This window comes from Hippopotamus amphibius, chromosome 13, assembly GCF_030028045.1.
Source record: "Hippopotamus amphibius kiboko isolate mHipAmp2 chromosome 13, mHipAmp2.hap2, whole genome shotgun sequence".
NCBI classification, from domain to species: domain Eukaryota; kingdom Metazoa; phylum Chordata; class Mammalia; order Artiodactyla; family Hippopotamidae; genus Hippopotamus; species Hippopotamus amphibius.
Window position 1 is genome coordinate 87,888,271 of NC_080198.1, and position 18,336 is coordinate 87,906,606.

At 34.0% G+C, this 18,336-nt stretch overlaps 1 protein-coding gene across 4 annotated transcripts in view; it reads left to right on the forward strand.

Moving 5' to 3' along the window:
- TBCK (TBC1 domain containing kinase) overlaps positions 1-18,336 on the forward strand; it is a 207,560-nt gene that overhangs the window by 56,934 nt on the left and 132,290 nt on the right. For 3 of the 4 annotated variants that reach the window (XM_057704686.1, XM_057704688.1, XM_057704689.1), the window contains 7 exons: positions 5,424-5,484; positions 6,856-6,917; positions 7,168-7,229; positions 8,334-8,482; positions 8,857-8,892; positions 9,475-9,613; positions 10,908-11,007. In XM_057704686.1, coding sequence (XP_057560669.1) covers positions 5,424-5,484; positions 6,856-6,917; positions 7,168-7,229; positions 8,334-8,482; positions 8,857-8,892; positions 9,475-9,613; positions 10,908-11,007 — 609 coding nt within the window. The remainder of the gene's footprint in view (positions 1-5,423; positions 5,485-6,855; positions 6,918-7,167; positions 7,230-8,333; positions 8,483-8,856; positions 8,893-9,474; positions 9,614-10,907; positions 11,008-18,336) is intronic. The other variant, XM_057704687.1, reaches the window with a different exon arrangement.

The following is an 18,336-nucleotide window of genomic DNA, read 5'->3' on the forward strand; positions in this document are numbered from 1 at the left end:
ATTTAAACTCTTTACTAATGATCTGGGTATGTCTTATATGAGTAATTTAATTCAACAAATGTTGATGAGTATTTACGGTGTATATAGCAATGCAACAGGGATAAACTGTGATTAATGTGCATTGTCAAAGAGTTTATAATTTATTGCAAATCTATAAACTTTGAAGATAAACACAGAGAGCTGTATGAATTCCAAGAAAGGAAATATTAATTCCATGACAGGGGCTTCTGACATTTTAATTGGTGCTCAGAGTTTAGAGAGTCCAGTTTTAGGATGACTTGTCTTCCTCTACCTCATCAAACCTGTAGATTTGATATAAAATATTAAGATATATATTAATCACACGCCAACAATTAACAAAGAGAACTTTTGTCATGTTAGAACTTCTAAGGAAATAGATGAAAAGCTGTAGCACTTTGCTATGAAGATCTTGCCATATTACCAGAAAGTCATTACAGCTGCTCTGTCACCCAGAAGTTTCCAAAGTCCTAAACATGTATAGGAGAATTATGTACTAAAAGATGAGTACCTATCTAAGAAACACCAAGCATCTAAACTTGACCTCTACTATAAAAAAGAAACAACGAATAGAGTTTACATTCTGTTACAATAGAAAGGACTTTATAATAAATGTACGTGTTCTCTAAGAGATAAAGGAAACAACTCAATTCATGAAACAATTATAGAAACTAGGAATCAAGAACATTTACTGAAAAAAAACAAGAACCAGCTAAGAGTTTTAAGAAAAAAAATATGTAATTATTGAAATAAAGAACTAATAGATGAATCATAGGAAACTGGACACACTGAACCCTGAGTTAATCTCCCAGGATATGACACAAAGAGATAAAGAGATTGGAAATATAAAATAAATTTTAAAAGACAGAGAAGATAGATTCAGTTGTTCTGATATCTTATAGTAGTGTCAGAAGTAGAGAGTAAAGTTCTCAGTTTGAAAGAACTTACTAAATACCTTGCAAGGCAAAAGAAAAAAAAAAATCACAACATACAAACTACAACAACAAATAGCTAGAAATCTTATACTAAACTTTTAGGAGATGGCTAATGATCAAATAATGGGTAATATTTATTGAGCAGTTTGTAAGAGTCAGGTACTTTTCTAATCTATTTACATCTATTATCGCAATCAATATTCATACCAGTCTTATAAAGCTTATCTAATTACTATCTTTACAGATTAGGAAATTGAGGTACAGAGAGGTTAAACAACCTGTCCTAGTTACTTAGTAGTAACTAATTCAGCAGATTTGTATCCGTTAATCTGTCCAAAGCTTTATGTACACTTAACCAACATGCTAAGCTGCCTTTACTAAACTCTGATGTCTTTATCAGTGTTAATGAGAAAACCTTAAAATGTGCCAGACAAAAGACTTATTACCTACAAAGAATAACAATTAGATTGGCATTGAACTTCTTAGCAGTGTGAATGAAAGAAAACAGTGGGACAGTGCCATCAAAGTGCTAAGAGAAAGTAATTCTGATTTTTGAATTTGTAAACTCATGAAACTAATTTTTAGGAGTAAGAATGAAAGAGAGGATTACTGTAGGCCCTCTGTTTCTGTGGATGCTGCATCTACAGATTTAACCAACCATGGATTGAAAATATTTGAAAAAAAATTCCAGAAAGTTCCAAAAAGCAAAACTTAAATTTGCCATGTGACAGCACTGTTTACTAGCATTTATATTGTATTATAACTATTTACATAGCATTTGCATTGTATTAGGTATTATAAGTAATCTAGAGATGATTTAAGTGTAAGGGAGGATGTGTGTAGGTTATATGCAAATACTGTGCCACTTTAAATAAAGGACTTGAGCATCAGCAGATTTTGGTATCCAAGTGGGCCCTGTAACCAGTCCCTCTTGGGTAGTGAGGGATGACTATGCAGAATTTTGATAGACACGAAGAAAAAACTACTAGTCAGGAAATAACATGAGTCAGTCTGTAGGCCTGAATGTAGAGTGTTTTCACTGTATTGCAAGTAATCAAATTTAACAGCTTCATGGGGGTGTGTGTGTCTGTGTGTGTGTTTTCATCACAGGATAGGTAAATAGTAAGCATTTAAACTGAAAAGTTATATTGAAGCTATATCCTAGGAAACTGAATGCTGTATTGAGAGGTTTATATTTAGTTATATAGGGTATGGGGGACCATTTCAAGTTTTTAAACAAACTGAAATCAAACCTACATTTTTAGATTAATTTTTTAACATGGTTTTTTTTTTCTTAATATTTATTGGAGTATAGTTGATTTACAGTGTTGTGTTAGTTTCAGGTGTATAGCACAGTGAATCAGTTATACATATACATATATCAGCTCTTTTTTAGATTCTTTTCCCATATAGGTCATTACAGAGTACTGTGTAGAGTTCCCTGTGCTATACAGTAGATCTTTATTAGCTATCTATTTTATATATAGTAGTGTGTATATGTCAATCCCAGTCTCCCAATTTATCTCTCCCCCTTTTCCCCACTGTTAACCATAAGATTGTTTTCTACATCTGTGACTCTTATTTCTGTTTTGTAGATAAGTTCACTTGTACCATTTTTCTAGATCCCACATATAAGCAATATCATATGATATCTGTCCTCTGTCTGACTTACTTCACTCAGTATGACAATCTCTAGATCTATCTGTGTTGCTGCAAATGGCATTATTTCGTTCTTTTTTATGGCTGAGTAATTTTCCATTATATATATGTACCACATCTTCTTTATTCATTCCTCTGTCAGTGGACATTTAGGTTGCTTCTATGTCCTGGCTATTTTTTTTTTAAATAATTTTATTTGAGGCAAATTGAGGATTATAACCCAGGAGAAAGTCTTTCAAACAATTCTTAGGAGTGTTAGCCTGTCAGAAGTCGAAGATGGGGTCATATACATTTTTGAGACAAAGGGTCGTACATCAAAACGACATACTGACATTTTAGATAAAGTTCACCAAGGATGCAGAGTCCAGGTAGCATGGACAAAGCCAGCAGCAGGTCACCATGACCCCCTACGAAGTTGGGAAAGACCACTATTCTTCTAAGTGGTTACTCTGCCAGCTTCAGAAGAAAGGAAGAAACTTGATCTTTAGGGTCCAGCAGGCACTCCCACCTCTGAGGAGGTCTGGCTCACGTGTGATGCAGATGTACTTTTCCATCAAAGGGGGAGGGAGGAGGCCTTCCTTTCAAGCTGGCGTCCGGCGTCAAAGCCCGCCAAGACTGTCAGGTGGACGCGTCACCGCGCAGCCTGGCCGCTAGCCAGCGGTGGTGTGCGGCCGGGTAACCCTGGCTATTTTTTTTATACACAACTTTAATTTTTAAAAAATATATATTTATTTATTTATGTATCTATTTATTTAGGCTGTGCCAGGTCTTAGTTGCAGTATGCAAGATCTTCGTTGTGCAGCACATGAGATCTTTAGTTGTGGCATATGGACTTCTTAGTTGTAGCATGCAGACTCTTAGTTGCAGCATGCAGTCTTCTTAGTTGTGGCATGTGGACTTCTTAGTTGCAGCATGTGAACTCTTAGTTGTGGCATGCAGGATCTAGTTCTGTGACCAGGTATTGAGCTCGGGTCCCCTGCATTGGGAGTGCAGAGTCTTACCCACTGGACCACCAAGGAAGTCCCTGTCCTGGCTATTGTAAATAATGCTGCAATGAACATTGGAGTGGATGTATCTTTTTGAATTATGGTTTTCTTAGGGTATATGCCCAGGAGTAGGATTACTGGATCATATGGTAACCCTATTTTTAGTTTTTTAAGGAACTTCCATACTGTTCTCCATAGAGGCTGTACCAATTTACATTCCCACCAACAGTCTAGAAGGGTTCCCTTTTTTCCACACTCTCTTCAGCATTTATTGTTTGTAGATTTTTTGATGATGACCATTCTGACTGGTGTGAGGTGACACCTCATTGTAGTTTTGATTTCCATTTCTATAATAATTAGTGATGTTGAGCATCTTTTTATGTGCTTTTTGGCATCTGTATGTCTTCTTTGGAGAAATGTCTAGATCTGTCCATTTTTTCATTGGGTTCTTTACTGTTTTGTTATTGAGTTGCATGAGCTGTTTGTATATTTTGGAGATTAATCCCTTGTTTGTTGCTTCATTTGCAGATATTTTCTGTGGGTTGTCTTTTTGTTTTGTTTATGGTTTCCTTTGCTGTGCAAAAGCTTTTAAGTTTAATTAAGTCCCATTTGTTATTTTTGTTTTTATTTTTGTTTTTATTTTCATTACTCTAGGAGGTGGATCAAAAAAGGATCTTGCTTCAATTTATGTCAGAGGGTGTTCTGCCTGTGTTTTCCTCTAAGAGTTTTATAGTATCCAGCTTCACCTTTAGGTCTAGAAGATTAATATTGATAGTAGTGGGAAATATGGAGAAGAGAGAGAGTAATGGCAGCTTGTTTTCAATGATCTCTCCACCTGTAGTTCTAATTTCATAAGTCTTTAAGAAAGTTTTCTCTTCTCTATTAAAAAAAAAACAAACAGAAACTCATAGCCTCTTTTTCTCTACATAAAGACCAAGCTATCTTCTTAAGCCTTCTCCCTCTGTCTATTTAAATGACTATATAAGTTTAATTTGTTAATAAGAGGAACAATAATAGCCAACATTTATGAAGCATTTTCTTTATGCAGAAAATGCTAACCACTTTTTTATAGATTATATAAACTTCACTGCACCCTCTATGGCATATATAGTTAATATTCCAGTTTATAAATGAGGAAAGTAAGGCTTAAGGTGGTTAAGTAATTTGCCCAAGTTATATAACTGGTGGTGGAAAGTCCAACTTAGCACACAGTAGTCACTCAACACGTAATCATTAAAGTTTTAAGTGTTTGATTCAGGACTCCAATCCAAGGAGCCCCCTGAAGCCGATTTATAAAGAAACAACTAAAATATAATGTATGTGTCTTAAAATAAAGAAGTATACCAGGTGCTATGAGAACACAAAAATCGTTGTCTTAAGTCACTTTGGGAAGGGAAAGGAGTGTCATTGAGTGTTTCTTAGTGGAGACAACAGACTACCTGGATTGTGACATATAAACAAGAATTAGTTGGGTAGATGAAAGGGTATTATAGCATCTTGGTCTCTTAATCAAATAAGACTTCTGAAGTTCCTCTAGACAACCAGGTGTATGTGGGTCTCAAAAATGAAGAATGCTTGAGATCAACTAACATAATGATCCTTAGATATATGAAATGCTTAAATGTTAAATATTATGCAACATTTTTAAAAAATGTTATGTCACTAATGATTTTTCTTTAGTGGAGCCAACTCAAAAAATCTAATAAAACCTCTGAAGAGGAATAGAGATAACTGATAAAATCATTTTCAGCACTGAAAAAAAAATGACCTCCCTGGGAAGAATGATGTAAATGTTAACAAGAAGTTCTTTTCTCATTTTATTTAGGGAAGAAAATTGTTTCAGAATTTGGATATTTCTGAAAGACTAAAATTTTTGCTTACACTGGGTAAGTGTCTCACAGTTGATTATCTTTCAACTATAATCTTTAGTGACAGTAATTATGCATATTGAGTACGTGTTTTTCAAAATAGTGAATATACTGAAATATTCTCACTTTCTTCAATTTTCTTTTTTTAAAAAATATTTATTTGTTTATTTATTTATTTATTTTGGTTGTGCTGGGTCTTATATATGGAGTGCAGGATCTTTAGTTGCAGCATGTGAACTCTTAGTTGTGGCATGCATGTGGGATCTAGTTCCCCGACTAGGGACTGAACCCAGGGCCCCTGCATTGGGAGCTCGGAGTCTTACCCACTGGACCACCAGGAAAGTCCCTCTTCAGTTTTATAATGATCAATGGTAAGCATTAACAGCACAGTTAAAGAAGTGCCTTTGAAGTATTATAGGAGAGCTTTCCTTATTCACTAAGGAATTATAACGTACATGGATATAATCTTAGCTTTATCTAGCCAAGTATACTAACTTCTGAAATCAAAATATGAGACTATAAAATTGTACTTCTCTTTAGCAGCTACCTTCAGAAAATGTATTGTAATTTTCAAGCTTTCTATTTGGTGAATCATGTGAATAATGACTGAGAAAGAATGTTTATTTTTCCTTATAACAAGCTCATATATTTTACATGTATATAATCCAAATATTTATAATTCACATTTATAAAAAAAAATTGTGTAATCCACTTTATAGTGAAATAAATTGTGTGTGGTTAGAAAAAGGAAAGAAAAACATTGATAGAGTACTTTGTGTAAAAGAGTGACAGATTGGTGTCCAGGTTAATAGGGCCTACAAATAAGGATATGTATAGGTTAACATTAGTAAATATTAAATAATAATGAATTGTAAATAAAATTGTTTAAATTTTATAATACTTACCACTTTAATTTCAAAGACTGATATTTTAGTTATTATGGAGTCTTGGAGATCTATAAATGTTGTCTGCAGACTAGACTTACACTTTAAATCCCAGAGAAATGTATGTACATTCTTCAACTTGTATTAAATAAAAATAAATTAGGTTTACAATCATAAAAATATAATAAAGCCTTTTAAAATAGTAATATGTGTATATACATATAAAGAGGGAGAGAGGAGAGAATCTTTACCTCCTTGAATCACTGCTTTATCTCACTATTTAAGCTGCTGTCTTTCAGTATCTATGATTCAATTAATATTTAGTGTTTGAAGTCTTTATTTTTATCAAAACATGTAAGGAAGATTGGCAAAATCTCAAGCTTTTTAACATTCCAAGTTCTAAAACTACATTACACAATTTAAAAATTTTTATTCGAGTCAATTCCCAGTTACTCTAATAAGTTAGAAAAGCAGCTTTAAATCATATAATTTTTCTGTTTTATAGACTGCGTAGATGATACTATAATTGTTCTGGCTGAAGAACATGGTTGTTTGGACATTATAAAGGTTTGTCATTAATCTGTTATTGAAAATTTATTTATTTTACATACTTGGCATCCACCAGCAAACTATTTTAAAGCTATGTTTATTTCTGTTTAGATATTTGCTTTTCACAGAGTGACAAACTACTGTGAATTTGTGTAAAGTCCAAATAAAGACTTTAAAAAAGTCAAGACATCCTAAAGTAGCAAAAATTTAAGTAATATAAACTTTTAAATGAATTGTTTAAAATAATTCTTTCCTCTCTGTTTACCAGGAGCTTCCTGAAAATGTGATAGAGCTTTTGAAGAAGTGCCTCACTTTCCACCCTTCTAAAAGGTTGATATTAAGAGTTTGGGATTATTACTGAGATCTTAACATATAATTAGTTAATTTTTAATACTAATGGATTAAATAAGAGTATTAACATATATAGTAATACATGATTGATATTGATACCGATATCAATCATGTAAACATAACTGTTAGTTATGGCTTTAGTGTATGGTAATAAAAGAAGAAAAAATAATTAAACCATGGTCAGAAAACTGGCGTGTACCAAAAGCAGTTATTAGTTCATTTCCTAGCCTCCAATTAGAAAATCAGCTAAACTGTGGAATGTAGATATGCCTAGATACAAATGATATGAGAAAAATGAGAACAACAGTTTATTGGAAAATATGTATTATAGAAAAGAACTTAGCTAAATGATGAGGTAAGTTAATCACTGATAATACAAAAGGATTTCTTAGAAGTTTTATTATTTTCACTTGATGATGTCACCGTTAGCCGTTCAGTTGTCTCTAAACTCTGTAAGTATGTAATATTTGAAAATAATGTATTCTAATTTGTCTTTAGGAAAACATCTCTATCGAGACATGTTAGGAAGAGAGGAATGGTATTAAAAGCATAGTTTTGGGTAAATATATCACATTAAACTAAGAGAGTAGGAAGAAAATTAGAAGATATCAGTTTACAATTTTATTATTTAATTAAGATATTCAGTAAAGCAAGTACATGATGGTCAAGCTAAAAGTACAAAATGGAGGGCTTCCTAGGTGGCGCAGTGGTTAAGAATCCGCCTGCCAATGCAGAGGTCACGGGTTCGATCCCAGCTCCAGGAAGATCCCACATGCCGCGGAGCAACTAAGCCCGTGTGCCAAAAAAAAAAAAAAAAAAAAATGGAGATGCTCATATGTAATAATTTTTGATAGATCATAAAGTACAAAGAGCACAACAAGGTAAAAAAGTCAGCACTTGCTTGGAGTCACTTGATTCTTTTTTAAAAGATATATATCTAGACTCTAATACAGAGAGCTTTATTATTTTCTATGCTAATGAGGTAACTTTGACTTTTAACTATCCCCTTGAAGGTGTACCATTATTCTAGGACAATTTTAAGGACTTTCATTCATGTTCCGTGTTTTAAATGTGTTTCTTAAGGCCAACCCCAGATGAATTAATGCAGGACAATGTGTTCAATGAAGTGTCGCCCTTATACACTCCCTTTACCAAACCTGCCAGCCTGTTTTCTTCTTCTCTGAGATGTGCTGATTTAACTCTGCCTGAGGATATCAGTCAGCTGTGTAAAGGTAATGAGAAATATAACGAAGGACAGAAGTAATTTTGGAAGTGTTTAAAATATAACCTAACACTTGAATCCTTTAAATTTAAATTTTTTTAGAGCAAGAACGTTAAGAATCAAGGAAAGGAAGTAGCACCAAACAACAAGAAGAAATTTTTTATTATGTAAACCAAGACCTTAGTTTCATCTCAAATCTTAATGCTAAAATCAGATCTCCTAATTTCCAATGGAATTTCTACTATATCAATATTTATATATCATATTTCATAAAATTTATTATAAATAATCTCAAAAAATCATAATATTGATAGGAAGTCCATATCATTATATTCCATGTTTGTAACAGAATATCACCTTCTCTCTTTTCATCCGTCTCTGAAGATTACAACTCTCAGAATGTGTGTTTTAGAGACACCAGTAAGTTACCTTTATACTGAAAAATTTTCATGTCATAAGTCATGGCAGGAAATATTTATTGAACATTCGTTCAATCAAATATTTATTGAGTTTATACTATGTTCCATACACTGTATCTTCAAGTATCATTTGTGCCAAATGGGGAGGCAGACAGACTTTCAGTCACACAAAGAAGGTCAATATGAACTTAGTACAGTGGAAGCAAAGCCTCCCTGAGATATCAAGAAAGAACTCTCAAGAGGCAGAAATTGCCTCAAGACATGAAAGATGGGACAGTGTGTTGGTTGCCTACCCAAGTGCTTTTTTCTGCCCTTATTTCTTTCCTGCAGAGCTTGATATATCTGATATATATATCCTATATGTCTCTGATATAGAGGGTAAAAATTACACTTTTTTTCTCAAAGAAACTGAACACACAACCAATATGTATATGTGCGTTTAATCCTCCATGCATTTTGTAGTATGAATATTCTAAAGGGAATCTTACTATGTTCTTCAGTTTTTTAAACAATGTCAGCTGTTATTGCCTGTTGCCTTTTAATAAAAACAAGATGTGATAGCTTTTTAATTTTCCATTAATAGATATAAACAGTGATTACCTGGCAGAGAGATCTATTGAAGAAGTATATTACCTTTGGTGTTTAGCTGGAGGTGACTTGGAAAAAGAGCTTGTGAACAAGGAAATCATTCGATCCAAACCACCTATCTGCACACTCCCCAAGTAAGGAAAGGAAACTTCTCTTGGAAATGAGAAAATTCTAGTAATAACTTTTTAAGAAATTTGCTGTTTTTTTCTTTTGGTGGACATTCCAATCAAGTTATTATGAAAGGAATTGGAAGTCAATACTTTGTTTTCTTTGCAGGAGTTTCAAATTGCAGGGTTCTCATCCGTGTTTTTATTATTTTAATAAATATTGTTTTTTAATAAATAATTTGTTTCATGATCTATTTGAAGTACAGTTATTATTCTGGAACATCTCACAATAGTGATCAATAAAAATGTACATATCAGAAAGAACAGTAATGTTTAAGAGAGTTAATAAACTAGGCTAGTGTGCCCATTATGAGGAACTATTTATTTTTGCCTCTAATGATATTTTAAAATGTACTCAGTGACCTCATTTCTTGTCCGAGAGATCATCATGGTGCTAAATCAGTGTTGAGAAAAATCCACAGAACTGCGTAAGGTCTTGGACACCATCTTGTAAATTACCTAGAAGTTAAATAACAGTACAACCCTAAGGGCCAAAATTGTTACTCTTCCATTGCTCTTCATATTCATAAAGATGGAAAGCTGAATTTCTTTCCACCGATGCTTCAAAGTTTTAATTTTGGGTTTTAGGACTGGGTTTCATCTTTGTAGGTAACTGTGGAAACCATCTGCTGATCATTTTTTTCTTCACGTGTAACTTTTAGGTTGTTTGAATACACTAGTAGTTCTCTACTTTTTTCCCCTCTTAGGCTGATTTTAAATGTTAACTTCAATTATACTATTCACACAGTGAATTAAGTAGAAAATTAGGAAATAGGATGATGGAAATTCCAAGAATAAGTGGTTTGAAGGATATAAAAATTCTCAAAAGTAATTCTCTAAAATTCTGAATGTGTTTATTCAGAATTCTTTCTCCTGAGAAGTTATCATCATTAGCATTTTTCTTTCTTCTTCCCTTTATCATTTTTTACTCATGTAAACTTCCTCAGGAACATATTTACATACTGTCAGGAGAGTAATTTTATTATTGCACCTGCATGAGCAAGGAGTATAAATCATACTCGTCTATTCCTAAAATGCTTTATATTTATAATCTGTATTTATACCAACTCAACATATATTTAAAACTGAAAATTTTTGGAGAAATTTCAACTTATTTTTTTATTAACCCATTCAGTTTAAAATTTTTTTCTTTCTTTTGATGAAGAGATTGATGATTCAGAATAAATTTTATTTTCTAGAAGAAACAATAAATTAGATTCCCATGCTCATTAAAATAATTATTTTTTTAATCTCCTTTCAGTTTTCTCTTTGAAGATGGTGAAAGCTTTGGACAAGATCGAGATAGAAGCTCGCTATTAGATGACACCACTGTGACATTGTCATTATGCCAGCTAAGAAATGTAAGAATGTTATTTTAGTAAATTTGCTTCAGAACTTTTCTCTTCCTCCCTTCCTTCCTTCCTTCCCTCCCCCCCTTACTTTTTTCTTTCTTTTTCTTTTTTTAATAAACCCTTACAGATACAGAAGCCTTACATTCCTTCCTGGTACCATAAAATATGTGAGTTTCTTTAAGGTATGTGCCCAGGAGTGGCATTGTTGGAAAATAGGATCTGTACATCATCAGTTTAGTATATATTGTTATATTGTCTCTTCACGAAAGTGGTCTTATCACTTTTATATTTTTACCATCATTGGATAAGAGTTCTCATTTCTCCACGTATGTGGTAACACGTGGTCTTATCCAATTATTAATAAATTATTGTTCTAAAAGGTTTGGAATGGTATTTTGCTGTAACACTAATTTTCAGTTTCCTGATTATAGTACAGTTATGATCCTTTTCATATTTTTTGCCATTTGCCTACCTCTTCTGTACATTACTACTTCATATCTCTTGCCAGTTTTCTTTGAGTGATTCTTATTAATTTGAGAATTTTTGAAAATGTATTCATTTACACCATCTTTGTTGGCTTTACGGCATACCTCAATTATCGCACTTAGCTTAATTACACTTCAGAGATATTGCATTTTTTACAAGTTGAAGGTTTGTGGCACCCATGCATCGAGCAGGTCTGTTGGTGCCATTTTTCCAACAGCACTTGCTCACTTAGTGTCTCTGTATCACATTTTGGTAAGTCTTACAGTATTTCAAACTTTGTCATTATTATTATGTTTGTTTTGGTAATCTGTGATCAGTAATCTTTTATGTTACTGTTGAAATTGTTTGGGGGCACCATGAGCTACACCCACATAAGATGGTGAACTTAATCTGTAAACGTGTGTTCTGAGCATTCCACCGACTGGCTGTTCAGTCTCTCTCCCTCTTCTCCATATTCCCTGAGACACAACGATATTGAAACTAGGCCAGTTAATAACTCTACTGTGGCCTCTAAGTGTTCAAGTGAAAAGAAGAGTTTCTCATCTCTCACTTTAAATCAAAAGCTAGAAATGATTAAGCTTATTATTGATGAAGGTGTGTCAAAATTTGAGATAGTCCAAAAGCTAGGCCTCTTGTGCCAAACAGCCAAGTTGTGAATGCAAAGAAAAAATAATTGAAGGGAATTAAAAGTGGTACTCCAGTGAACAGTGGTCTAGACAGAAAATTCAGCCAGCCACAACATTCCCTTAAGCCAAAGCCTAATCCAGAGCAAGACCCTAACTTTCTTCAATTCTGTGAAGACTAAGAGAGATGAGGAAGCTGAAGAAGAAGAGTTTGAAGCTAACAGCACTAGGTTCATGAGTTGTAAGAAAAGAAGCCCTCTCTACAACATAGAAGTGCAAGATGAAGCAGCAAGTGCTAATGTAGCAGCTGCAGGAAGTTATCCAGAAGATGTAACTAACATAATTAATGAAGGTAGCTACACTAAACAACAGATTTTCCATGTAGATGAAACAGCCTTCTTTTGGAAGAAGATGACATCTAGACTTTCATAATAGACAGAAGTCAATGCCTGGCTTCAAAGGACAGACTGAGTCTCTCGTTAGGGGCTAATGCAGCTGGAGACTTTAGGTTGAAGCCAGTGCTCATTTACCAATCTGAAAATTTTAGGACCTTTAAGAATGATGCTCAGTCTATTCTGCCTATGCTCTATCAATGGAATAACAAGGCCTGTATGACAGCACTTCTGTTTACAGCATGGTTTATTAAATATTTTAAGCCCACTGCTGACACCTGCTGCTCAGAAGAATGATTCCTTTCAAAATGTTACTGCTCACTGACAATGTACCAGGTCACCCAAGAGCTCTGATGGAGATGTACAAGACTAATGTTGTTTTCATGCCTGCTAACATCCATTCTGCTGCCCACAGATCAAGGAGTCATTTTGACGTTCAAGTTTTATCCTTTAAGAAATGTTATGTAAGGCTGTAGCTGCCATAGACAGTGATTCATCTGATGGATCTGAGCAAAGTCCATTGAAAACCCTCTGGAAAGGATTCACCATTCTAGATGTCATAAAAAACATTCATGATTCATGGGTCAAAATATCAACATTAACAGGAATTTAGAAGTTGATTCCCCAATCCTCATGAAAGACTTTGAGAGGTTCAGGAATTCGGGGCAGGAAGGAACTGCAAATGTGTTGGAAATTGCGAGAGAACTAAAATTAGAAGTGGAGCCTGAAGATGTGATGGAACTGCTGCAGTCTTATGATACAACTTTAAATAACCGGTGAGGGTTTGCTTCCTATTGATGAGCAAAGAAAGTGGTTTCTTCAGATGGAATCGGCTCCTAGCAAAGATGCTGTGAAGATGGTTGAAATGACAACAAAGGATTTAGAATATTACTTAAACTTAGTTGATAAAGCAGCAGCAGGTTTTGAGAGGATTGACTCCAATTTTGAAAGAGATTCTGTTGTGGGTAAAATGCTATCAAACAACATTGCATGCTACAGAGAAATCATTCATGAAAGGAAGTGTCACTCGATGGAGCTGTCGTCATTGTTGTCCTAATTTAAGGAGCTGACACAGCCACCCCAACCTTCTGCAACCACGAGCCTGGCCAGTCCGCAGCCATCAACATCGAGGCAAGATTCTCCCCCAGCAAAAAAATTATGACTTGCTGAAAGCTCAGGTGCTGGTTAGCATTTTTTAGCAATAAAGTATTTTTAATTAAGGTATGTACATTGTCTTTTTTTTTTCTACATAATGCTATTGCATAGACTACAGTGTAGTGTTAACATGGTTTTCATATATACGGGAAAATCAAATAATTTGTGTGACTCACTTTATTGTGATATTTGTTTCATTATGGTCATCTGGAACCAAGCCCACAGTATCTTTGAGGTGTGCCTATGTGTGGTACATGTAGCTTCTAATCTGTGGCTTTTCCTTTAACTTTTTGATGGTGTCTTTTAATGAAAAGAATTCTTAATTTTATCAGTGCTTTTCTTTGTAATCAAATGTGTTTTGATATATTTTGCTTATTGTAGCATTTAAATTTAATGTTAACATTTACCAAGGTTATAAATTTATTTTTATGAATTTTTTTCTGGATTTTCTTCTAAAAGATTTAAAGACTTTTTTTTTTTTCTCACATTTAGTCTATTAATTCACCTGTAACTTTTTTTTGGGGGGTGGGGGTAAGATGTGAGGTAGGTATCCAATATCACATTTCATTCATAAGAAATAATCCCTTGTCTCAGCACTACATATTGAATAATTCACTCTTTGCTTTTTTGATCTGTTATGTCAACTCTTTCATATACACATGAATATGTTTCTGGGCTTTCTATCCTGATCTTTGACCTATTTGTATAACCTTAGCTAATTACACACTATGTTAATACATGGTTTTATATGAGGTCTTGATACCTAGCAAGGGAGATCCCCAATTTGTTCTCTAATGTGAACTCTCTAACATGGAGCTCTTCTATTTGATTTTTGTAATCATCTTGCCATTTCATTTTAAAGGTATAGGATTTTGATTAGACTTGCATTGAATTTTTAGGTATATTTGTAGAAAATTGATGTCTTCAACATATGGAGTCCTATTTCTTGAACACGGTATAGATATACCATTTATTTAGGTCCTATTTTATATCAAAATTTCCTTTTTTAGTGTCTATATATCAGTTATCAGATTTATTCTTAAGATATTATATTGCTGGTCTTGTAAATAGGATGTGTGTACGTGTGTATATGATGTTTCTTGCTCTGAAGTTAGTTTTGTTTGAAGTTAATATAGATATTCCAGTTCTCTTTTAATCAGTGTTATCATGGTATATCTTTCTGTATCCCTTTACTTTTAATGTATGTATGTCTTTATATTTAAAGTGAATTTCTTTTAGACAACGTAGAGTTGGGTCTTTCTTCTTTACTTTTGAAGGGTTATTTTGCTGGATACACAATTCTAGTTTGGTTGTTTTTTTCTTTCAATACTTTAAACATTTCACCCCACTCTCTTTTTTGCTTACATGCTTTCTCGAGAGCGGTCTGATGTAATTCTTATCCTTTTCCTCTTTACATAAGGTTTCCTTCACGTCTGTCTTAGTTTCTGTCAAGATTTTCTCTTTGTCTTTGGGTTTTTGCAGTTTGAATATGATATGCCTAGGTGTAGACTTTAAAAAAAATTTTCCTGCTTGATGGTCTCTGAGTTTTTTGGATTTTGTAATTTGGTGTTTGTTTAATTTTTAAAATCTCTGTCATTATTACTTCAAGTAACTCTTCTGTTCCTTCCTCTCTCCTCTTTAAGGTATTCCTGGCGCACATGGGTTACATCATTTGATTCTTCCTTAGAATTTTCATTTCTGCTTATATTACCTACCTGTTCTTGCATGTTGTCCATTTTCTCCCTTATTACCCTTAGCATTTTAATCATAATTATTTATATAAAACTCCTGGTCTGATAATTCTAAACTGTCTGCCATATGTTAATCTGGTTCTGAAGGTTGCTTTGTCTCTTCAGAATGTCTCTTTTTACATTTTAGCATGCCTTACAAATTTTTTTTGAGAACCCAACATGATATATGAGTAAAAAGAACAGTAGTAAATAGACCTTTAGAGCAAGATTTCATGTTTATCTAGCTGTGTTTACTATTTGTGTAGCTTTTTTGTCAGAGGGTAATATTTCCTCAAGTGTCCTTGTTCTTATCTTCCTTACAGTCTTTGTGTTTCCCTGGAGACTCTTCTATATAGGGTCTGAGGCTTGCAGTTCTTTCAGCTGGAATTCCCTGTATTCAGGAACTCATTATATACAGAGATAAGATAGGGGAGGGAAAGCAGGTTGGAGGGATAATCCTATCATTTGGTCTCAGTATTTTAGTGAGCCTTTGTCTCTGGGCCACGAACTTCTTGGCTTCCCTCCCATTTCTTTGGTTGAAACAGGAAGGCTAGAGAGAGCTGGAATTGGGTGTTTCTCTTCCCCACATCAAAGGCTAGAGGGGTCTAGAATCTCTTACCCCGGGTCATTTAGACTCTGGTAAAATAGTTTCCCTTGAGGGCAGGCCTTTACTTATGACAACAGGGTACTCCAGGAGTAATTTTAAAAGGTTACTTTGCTCCTCCTCCTGCAAGAGACAAAGAGGGGTTTTTTTCTTAGACCTTCATCCTGAGAACCTATTGGGATTTATGGAGGTAAAACTCAAGGACATGTGGAGTTTCCCCTAGGACTGGGGCCTCCAGAAATGTTTCTCTCTCAGATTAGTCCCTGCTAAGTCTGCAACAATTAGTCAGTTACCCTTCAAATGTTCTTACCAGGCTCCAGCAGTGGCTTCTGCTCCAGGTTAGCAGTGATTCTCTGTATTTGCCATCTCTCCAGTTTTCCAGGGAGCATTTTTGCCCTGATTCTGATGGCTCTAAAAAGGGTTGTTGCTTTTCCGTTTCTTCAGCTTTTTTCTTGTTATAAGGGCAGAAGGGATAACTTCCAAGCTGTTTGGTGTTAGACTGGAAACTAAAACTCCTAGCCTTCTTATTTTTAATCATCTGTAGCCAAAGATAAAATAGATTATTTCCCTTGTTGTCTGTCTCTAGGCTAGCAGTTCAGCACCCTCTCCCCACCCCCCACCAACACATACACAGGGCATGCTTTCTTTACCAGGATATAGCAGGGTCTCCTACAGTTTGGCTGCCCGTTAATCAGGTTTCTGAGCCCTTGTCTCATTGTTCCCTAAAACCCTAGGCCACAGTTATCAGTATACTTTAGTGCCAGCTTACCTCCTTTCTCTCTAAACCCAGCTTTGTGTCATATGTCATTGTATTTTTGTTACTCTTTTAGGCTTTTCCTATCATTTAATATTTTACACATTACACAATAGGAGAATATTAGAATCTCTTATCTGTCATAATGCCAGGAACAGAAAATTAAAATATACAATTATTACACCTGATACCCTAAACTTATCATCTCTTTGAAGAGAAAGAATGTGTACAGTGGACAAAATAAGTAGCAATACAAGGTGGTAAACAATAAAGTATATCCAAAATATATGGTTTCAACTGATTGTATTTAACTCTTAATTTGTTTCTTTAAGTATAATCCAAATTATATCAATACAAGTTAAATGAATATAGGCTTTAATTTTATTTACTTCCTCAATTCCCTTACATTTCCACTTTTGAAATTTAAAATACTTTTTTCCATAATTATTAAGAAAAAATACTAATGTTGATTTTTAAAATAATATGGAAAATGAACAATAATTTTTACCTTATACTTTTCTGTATAAGTATATTCGCCTTTTTAAAACCCTTAATATGCTAAATTTTTAACCAGAAGGTAAGCAGAAAAGATACTAATATTTATGACTTTCAGGGTGGTAAAACCTAAACTTTAAAAAAATATGTACATTAATAATGTAGTAAAAATTGGGTAAAATCTTATTTTTCAACTTAGAATTTTAATATGTGAAAGAAATACTTAGAGGTTTAAAGGCAAAATGGGATAGATTCATGTCAAATTTTGGAAAAAAATTAGGCAAAAATCCAATATTTGCCAGATTCTCAGTGTTGGGTTTTCTTTGGCTTTTAAAACTTCCGGGAATAACTCACATGGATGAATGCAGAGTGACTCTAATCAACAGAAGATCAATGCTGGCTACACACAGACCTCAGTCTTCTGTGTCAGTCCCCCGAGGAGCAGATACTCTGCCTTCCATTGGAAGTTGAACTGAGTAGCAGAGCAGCAGGCTGTGGCATTAACTTTAATCACCCTGCTTAGGGTTTGTCTAAGATTTTACTTTACTACTGCCTACCTTCTTGTGTTTTTGAAGAATATAATTCTGGCAATGTTATTATTGGAGTAACATTTATTGTAATGACTGTGAAAAAAATAAAAGAATTGAATTTTGTCAGTTGATTCATCAGCTGTTTGAATCATTTACATTCAAAGTATGATGTGAGAAATTCTTTTGAATCCTTTTTGTTAGCACCTTACTTTTGTCTTAGTTTGTATTGATGTCAAAAAATAAATAAATCTGACTGTAAATTAAGGGATATGTATACAAAAGTACATTTTACTTTTTTTCCCAATTTTTTCTTTTCTTGTAGTGTTTTTATTTATTTATTTATTTATTTATTTATTTATTTGGTGCGTTGGGTCTTCATTGCTACACATGGGCTTTCTCTAGTTGCAGCGAGTGGGGGCTACTCTTCATTGTGATGCCTGGGCTCCTCATTGTAGTGGCTTCTCTTGTTGCAGAGCACAGGCTCAGTAGTTGTGGCCCATGGGCTCTAGAGCGCAGGCTCAATAATTGTGGCACATAGGCTTAGTTGCTCCGTAGCATGTGGGCTCTTC